Source organism: Thalassophryne amazonica, chromosome 12 (genome assembly GCF_902500255.1).
Source record: "Thalassophryne amazonica chromosome 12, fThaAma1.1, whole genome shotgun sequence".
Lineage (NCBI taxonomy): Eukaryota > Metazoa > Chordata > Actinopteri > Batrachoidiformes > Batrachoididae > Thalassophryne > Thalassophryne amazonica.
This window is the reverse complement of record NC_047114.1, coordinates 29,405,520-29,414,099: the sequence shown is the minus strand read 5'-3', so window position 1 is coordinate 29,414,099 and position 8,580 is coordinate 29,405,520. Positions and strand designations below refer to the sequence as shown.

The following is an 8,580-nucleotide window of genomic DNA, read 5'->3' as shown; positions in this document are numbered from 1 at the left end:
TCTGCATTTTTTTCCCTTCTAGAAATACATTTCCATAAAGCACATTTTCAGTTTGCCACTTTGTGCAATTTTGCACACAAACTTGTTCATATCTGAAAGTCAGAGCAGCGTGCCTGCCTCCGATTGTTGGTAATTATTCTTTTCAATATCATTAATATTATGTCTAGTTCTCATTAAAAATATCTTGACACCAATCCAGCCCAAACTCAATAGGTTTCCGAGGCAACAATTTGGTCACTTCGTCACTAATGCGTCAGTGTTTGTACAGAGACGTGAAGAATGTTCAGCATACTGAGTTAGCATACGGTGAGCGGGCGTACAGAGGGAGACCACAGCGTGACGATCGCCACTTTACAGGTCAGCATATGAATGCATGTGTGAACTTGGACAACAGCAGAAAAGGTCTAATCCTTCAGGTAGGTTTTAGGAAACAGAAGCTAAAATGAGCCTCACCGTGTGTTTGACCCGAGATGACCTCTGCTGCTATTTTCCTCTAATGAGGACGAGGACGTGGTGTCTGCTCACAAAAGAACATGAAGGGCTGCTGGAGATCTGGCTGAACCAGAGTCCATCATCTTGGTGGGCTCCTCTTTCTCAGATTCCACCTGTGTGTCTGCTGTGTCTCAGCGTGTGGACAGATGGTGGGCGCTCCAGCGCTGGTCTGAACACAAACACTGGACCATCACTGCTGACTGCAGCATCCAACTGCAGCTCTGACTGCACAAAATAACATTTCTGTCTTATCACAGCCCCGGAGTTATTCACATCCAACATACCCATTACTATTATGTACTGTGTTTATAGTTTACTGAAGTAAAACTGCATGTATTACAGTAGTCTAAGTAAAAAGTCCAAACTACACCTTTTTGGAATTGAGATATAATCAGACAAGTAATGTATACTTTTCAATATGATTGGAGCATTTTGAATTTTTGACCTCTGTGTAATTCTTCACTGATCCCTTCCTGGCTCCAGCTACCACCCTGAGATGCTATCATACATTTTTGTGTAGTCCATCAAGGTACAAGCCTGGCTTGTGTCATTTTGTCCCCTTAAGTGATACTGAAAACCTGCTTGGCCCATAAGCAGATGTGTAACAACATCAGCCCTCCACTAAACTGGAACCACACCTGCCTCTGGTGGATGAGACACAGGTGTCTTGTCTTCACCCCTCGGTATGCTGAAGACAGACCTGATTTGTTCTGTGAACACACAATATTATCATAATAAACATGTCAATGCTGGAAAAATTTGGGTCTGGAAAGTAGTATAGATTGAATGTTAACTGAACCTGAAACTGAAGTACCAACCTTTTGCTTTAAATTGGGCTGTTAAAAAAAAAAGGCAAGATGTTAAAATCAATTTGCTCAAATATGAACACAGTCATTTATATACAGAATATGTAAATAAATCTGAACCCATGGTGCGTCCATGGTATTGGCAGATGTGGCAATGGGTGGCACCATGCCCCCTGACCTGACATTCAAAGCACTTGACATACAACGAAAAGGATACTGCATTTATTTCATGTTATAGAAATACTTTAAAATTCGACATTGTGTCACCAAATAGTTAATTTCCACAAAAAGAATCTCCAGTTGAGACATTAAGAATTATTGCTCAAACTGTAAAAAGCCTCAAATGTAAAAAATAAATAAATAACTGAAATAGGTGTGCAAAGTTATTTGAGACATTCCAATTTCAGGCCCAGTTATGAGCCGCTGGAATCCAGACCACAGGAAAACCAACGGAAAGTAGAATTAAACGACATGCTACAACATAATCCAGCATCTGTCAGCAACTGAGCTACACGCCAATCCAGGAGGGGGCGGTAACGAGTTCAAAGTTTTGCACACAAACACTGCTCTTTGCGATGACTCAAGGCAGAAAAAAGAAATATAACGCGAGGACAGAAGCACAACAGAATATGGAGACAAGGTTCAAGCGAACCCCACTGATTAGTGGGGACGCCATGGGCATTTATTTATTTTTACTTAAAAGACGGGCGGGCGGTGATCTCCTGATGGTGGCAGTAATCCTCCTCGGTGGATGCTAAGCGGCGTAAAAGACGACAAGAAGAAGAAGCAGGTTCGCGACAGTTGTTTGGCGGTGTGTTTGTTTACTGTCATTCAAACTTTTGTCATCGCCACAAATGAGTTCATTTCATTTATGAATATTTCAGAACTGGCTTTCAGAGAATTCAGGTAGCCGACGGTTCTGTGTATGTCAGGCAAAGTGCTACGGGTAGTTTAAAGGTAAGAAAGTGTAAAGGCCAGGCGCGCACTGTAATTCTTAGAATGAATTAATATCCTATTTATACAGTCGAATTAAAAGTAGCATGCAGACTTTAACAGATTATTTTAATGTATCACTGTCAAAAGTTGTTACTTATTTTCTTTTTTAAAGAAGTGATCTGCATTAGAAAACATCCAAGAAGTTGATCCACGAGTATTTTTGTTGTTGTTGCCTTTGTTTTTCTGAAATCCGCACAGGGACAAAATTATATACTCCACATCTGTTATTGGTTAGCTGTTTCTTTGTAATTGCATTTTGACCAGATATTTGTGGTAGACATTAACCATCTTCTGGCAGAATTTTGTTTGATATTTTAATCGCTCTTCTTGGCAGAATTGATAGACTTCAGTTAAATTTGTTGATTTCTCAGCAGAGACTTCAATTCTTCATAGTTCAGATATTTTTGGTAGGGTTGAGGTCAGGACTTTGGCAAAGCTGTTTCAAAGCTTAGTGTTAGTCTGCTTTATATGTTTCACAGCCAGCTTTGATGGGTGTTGGGAGGTCATTGTCCTATTGGAACACCAAATTGTGTCCAGGTTTTGAGTTAGTGGTTTGAGATTTTTCTGAATATTTCTGCGGTTATCCTTCTTCATTATTCCAAACTGTGTGAAGCACCACTTCCGCTGGCAGCTAAACAGTCCCACAGCACGATTCTACCACCACCATGTTTAACTGTTGGTGTTCTTGAGGTTGAATACCTCATCTTTACTCCTCTAAACATACCCCTGGGCGTTTGGGCCGATTTTCTCATCTGACCATAAATCCTTACAGCAGAAGATTTATTGCTTTATCTCTGGCTCTGTGGTAAGCTGCAGACTTTACAACCCCAATTCCAGTGAAGTTGGGATGTTGTGTAAAATGTAAATAAAAACAGAATACAATGATTTGCAAATCCTCTTCAACCTATATTCATTTGAACACACCACAAAGACCAGATATTTAATGTTCAAACATAAACTTTATTGTTTTTGTGCAAATATTTGCTCATTTTGAAATGGATGCCTGCAACACATTTCAAGAAAGCTGGGACAGTGGTATGTTTACCGCTGTGTTACATCACCTTTCCTTCTAACAACACTCAATAAGTGTTTGGGAACTGAGGACACTCATTGTGATTGTCATGATTGGGTATAAAAGGAGCATCCCCAAAAGGCTCAGGCGTTCACAAGCAAAGATGAGGCGAGGATCACCACTTTCTGAACAACTGCATGAAAAAATAGTCCAATAGTTTAAGAACAATGTTTCTCAATGTTCAATTGCAAGGAATGTAGGGATTCCATCATCCACAGTCCATAATATAATCAGAAGATTCAGAGAATCTGGAGAACTTTCTACACGTAGCGGCAAGGCCGAAAACCAACATCGAATGTCCGTGACCTTCGATCCATCAGGCGGCACTGCATTAAAAACTGACATCATTGTGTAACGGATGTTACCGCGTGGGCTCAGGAACACTTCAGGAAACCATTGTCAGTTAACACAGTTCATCGCTACATCTGCAAGTGCAAGTTAAAACTCTGCCATGCAAAGTGAAAGCCATACATCAACAACATCCAGAAACGCCACCGGCTTCTCTGGGCCCGAGATCATGTGAAATGGACAGATGCAAAGTGGAAAGGTGTGCTGTAGTCTGATGAGTCCACGTTTCAAATTGTTTTTTGGAAATCATGGACGCCGTGTCCTCCAGACAAAAGAGGAAAAATACTATCCAGATTGTTACCAGCACAAAGTTCAAAAGCCAGCATCTGTGATGGTATGGGGGTGTGTTAGTGCCCATAGCATGGGCACATATGTGATGGCACCATCAATGCTGAAAGGTACATCCAGGTTTGGAGCAACACATGCTGCCATCCAAGCAACGTCTTTTTCAGGGACGTCCCTGCTTATTTCAGTAGACAATGCCAAACCACATTCTGCACGTGTTACAACAGCGTGGCTTTGTAGTAAAAGAGTGCAGGTACTAGACTGGCCTGCCTGCAGTCTGGACCTGTCGCCCATTGAAAATGTGTGGCGCATTATGAAGCACAAAATACGACAATGGAGACCTCGGACTTTTGAACAACTAAATTCATACATCAAGCAAGAATGGGAAAGAATTCCACCTACAAAGCTTCAACAGTTAGTGTCCTCAGTTCCCAAGCGCTTATTGAGTGTTGTTAGAAGGAAAGGTGATGTAAAAATCTAATAAATAACAGACCAATAATACCATCACATTCATGTCCACGATGATGAAAGTACAGTCAAAGTCCATAAGTATTTGGACACTGACAACACTTTTGTAATTTTGCATCTGTACGCCATGAAAAGGAAGTTGAAACAAAAGATGTTCTTGTCGACTTTCAGTTTTAGTTCAAGGGGTTTAACAAAAATACAGCATTAACAATTTAGGAATGACAGTTGTTTTTATAGTTTCTCCATTTTCAGAGCCCATAAGTAACTGGACAAACTAAAAGTAAGTATTATTGTTAATAGAAATCATCAATTATAAAGTACACTACAACGTCATCTTGATTGTTTAATTCCAACTCTGCTGTAGTGATGAACAGAAGCAATATTATAAAAATGGTCTCACTCGTTAAATAGTTATGGAAATGACTTTACGCACATCTCTTATGTTAATGTTAACATATATTTTTGCTTGACAAGCACAAAAGCTATTGCTTGTTATTGATATATATATTTAATAAAAAATGGTGTTCTGTCCCTTTAAGCTGTAATCTGATGTAAACATGTGGTATGCTAGTACAAAGGGATACTGTAATATCATAACTAAACAAATCTCTGTCTGCCTCTCATCCAGATGTACTCTCCTTTCAGCTTCAGATGGATTCTGCTCGCACCAGGAGGAAGGTGGGCTGTGTGCGTCAAGAGAATGCATGTGTGACCCTGCAGGACGAAGAGTTCTTTAGTGATCTTGATGTCATCCAGTATGAATTGAGTGCCTCCAAGAACCAGGTAGGATCCTTACAGGTGTTTTGTACTACAGGAACTGTGGATGTTGGCCACCGTTCTAGCAGGGTTCCAGGGGCCAGTCTCAGCTGCAGCCTTTTGAAACTTATTCTGTTTCCACCAAGTTGGAAATACCATAATTGTTAAGTAAAATTTGAGTGGTAATGTAAGGTTGACTCTGAGGCTGCGTCTAAGACTGAACTCTATTTTATTAAGTTCTCCTCTTCAGCATCACTTATATATAAATGGTGAATTAACATAATTTCTTTAGCACTTTTCCATCTGATGCAGATACTCCAAAGTGTTTTAACAATATGTGACACATTTACACACAAACACAAACCACTCATCTGCACATTTGGAGCAACTTGGAGATTGCAGACCTTGCTCAGGGGCACCTTAGTGATTTTACTGATTGGAAATTGAGCCAAGTATCCTTTGATCAAAAGTCTACCTCTCCAACCTCCAGGATGCCACCTGTTGTAGAGAGACTGTTAACCATGATGGACATGGTCCATTATCTGTACCACTTGGCTGATTTGTGGTCTTTATGACCTCAAGACTGGACATTGACCTGGATGCCTGCATGTCTTTGCATGTTTGTTATTTGACTTTTTGGTATTGGTTGGATGGCCAAAGCAGATGTCTGGTCTGCTTGAGGTTTCTTCCTACAAAAAAAAAAAAGAAAAAAAAGCCGAATTGGAGTTTTTCCTTACCAATGTTGCCAATGTGCTTGCTTGGGGGGTCTTGATGCTATATAAATAAATTGAATTGAATTGTACTTCAGCTCAGCTGAAGTGGCACCTTTATTTCTTTGAGGTTGTCTTCTGCAGTGTATTATTAGGGACCATCTGCCAGATGTCTGTGATGCCATGTACTGGGGCAGCTGTTTTTTTTTTTTTGTTGTTGTTGTTTTTGTTTTTAGATTCTTGAAGATATAACTTGATAATTGATTCTACAATTTAATGAAATAGAAAAACACCTACATTTGAGTTTATGAACATTTCAAATAAGATTTACATTGACTTAATGATGAAGAAGGGGGAAAAAAATAAAATACTACATTTTATCAAAATGTTTTCTTTCTTTTGGATACATCTGTTCACATGGAGTCACTGCAGCAGATCAAGTATGAATCTTCATCTTGATTTGCCATATTATGCTGACCCAACACTCAATACCCACCCAATCCCAGCAGCATTGAAACTGTGGACCAACACGTTCTTGCTGCACGTTTGCAGTCAGGTCCATAGGTCAGAGGATGGATACATTGAATGAACATTTCCAAGTCACTGAATATGTCTTGGACCTCATTTACATCAATCATTAAGAAGTAAAAAGAGTATGGTACCGTATGATAAACATTTCTGCGGGGTAGACAGTTTTCAAAAACTGAGTGACCATACACGAAGGAGACTAGTGAGGGAACCCACTAGGGGTGGAACATACATTGTTCATCATCATGATTATCATTTGTTGGGGCCTGTATCAAATTGGATCATTTTTTTAAATGAGTATGGTGATAATATGAAAACAGGAAACAGATAGCATCAATGATGCCAGTTTATACTTCAGAATAATTTGTTTCTTTAAAGTTAAATATTCACCACAGATTACTTTCTATAATTAGTGTGAACAGTGATGTAATTATACATCTTGTTGTGATAGCTGTGATAGGTGTATCATGATATGTGTTGTGCACTTCTGAGGGCATTTTTTGGCTTCTGTGGCTGGAGAAACTGCACAGTGCAACATTTATTTGCTGCATCATCAGTTATACAGTTTAAGACCAGGTGAATTACACTTTGCCAGAAGATGGACGGGAGACTCAGAGCCTAGAGTTGATTGTTATGATAATGATAATAGTAGAAGTAAGTCCTATATAGGCTTGAGGCCTGTTGGTGCCAGTTCTTATTTCTGGATTCTGTAGCATCTAGTGGATGATAGGCCATGATTCCCTCTGGACAGGATGCAGGTTACTTCCAAAACCGAGGCCGGTGCCCATTTACAGCTAGATGAACTAAAAAGAGCAGGATTGTGAAGTGGACATGAGCGGGATTTGAACCCAGGTCCGCATATTGGCAGGCCAGCTCCTTATCCATTCAGTTACCTGCTCCACTATAAACTATATATTTGGCACAGGTTTTATAACAGATGACTTTCCCAAAGTATCACTAGATGTAGAAGAACAATGGGGCATGGGCAGCCAACAAACATGGATGTTTTTACTGGGACGAAGTGTTGTGTGCTGCCCCTATGGAATCATATCAGATACTAGGTTCCTGGAATTTTGAAGGATTTTTTTTTAAGTAGTTTTCTTGATATAGCCATTTTGAAATGACCTCTTCAAAAAACAATCTTAGAAAAAGGTTTATAAACACCCAAGCCTTCATCCTTGAATTTTTATTTGTTTACTGAGAAAACCAATGATAGCAGAAATGTGAAAATTTGCAGAATTACATCTTCCACCAGGATTTTGTTTTTTTTCCCCAAGCAAATCTGAGTTGGTAAGGTGGGAAACATTGAAGAACTGACGGCATGACTGACACTAAAGAAGTTCATAATATGGACAAATGTGGTTTCTTCTTCAGGATATCTTCCAAGGAGCCAACATTGGAGATAAAAATGGTGTCACTGTTTTGCATGAGCAGATTCGTCATCTTGAAACCCAGCTGGAGATTCAGGCTGAAGAACTAAGGTATTTAATTTATTGTAAACCTTGATCATTTAATGTGAAAGCTGCATGCTTGATGATGTGACACAGATGCAAAGTTCATGTTAAAGATATACTAAAATCACAGAGTATCACACATATAACATATTTGTACCTCTGTCGTATGACCGATCTCCTCCATATGAACCATTTCAGCTTGGACCACCAACACAGCAGTTTGGAAAATGGTTATAATGCTGCCCGCATCATAAACAGAAGCCTCTCCTCCGAACATGTTGGCCCTGTCCTTCAGGAACGCTTCTGGCTACTTGTCAAATACCACATTGATTATAAGATTGTTCTTCTCACTTTCAAATCTCTCCATAACCTTGCACCTTCATACTTCCTCACATACTTTAGGTCGTCATCCTCCATGTTCCTCACCAAACTTCCTGCCCAGATTTCAACTGCAGTTTATCCCCTCTAGCTTTATGTAATTACACTCAACAAAAATATAAACGCAACACTTTTGGTTTTGCTCCCATTTTGTATGAGATGAACTCAAAGATCTAAAACTTTTTCCACATACACAATATCACTATTTCTCTCAAATATTGTTCACAAACCAGTCTAAATTTGTGATAATGAGCACTTCTTCTTTGCTGAGATAATCCATCCCACCT

General features: G+C 39.5%; 1 protein-coding gene across 1 annotated transcript in view; it reads left to right on the top strand.

The window, feature by feature from the left end:
* The first annotated feature begins 2,049 nt into the window (after positions 1 to 2,049).
* ccdc18 (coiled-coil domain containing 18) overlaps positions 2,050 to 8,580 on the top strand; it is a 78,691-nt gene continuing 72,160 nt past the window's right edge. Inside the window, 4 exon segments of the mRNA XM_034182538.1 lie at positions 2,050 to 2,088; positions 2,196 to 2,255; positions 5,113 to 5,250; positions 7,836 to 7,942. Coding sequence (XP_034038429.1) covers positions 2,050 to 2,088; positions 2,196 to 2,255; positions 5,113 to 5,250; positions 7,836 to 7,942 — 344 coding nt within the window.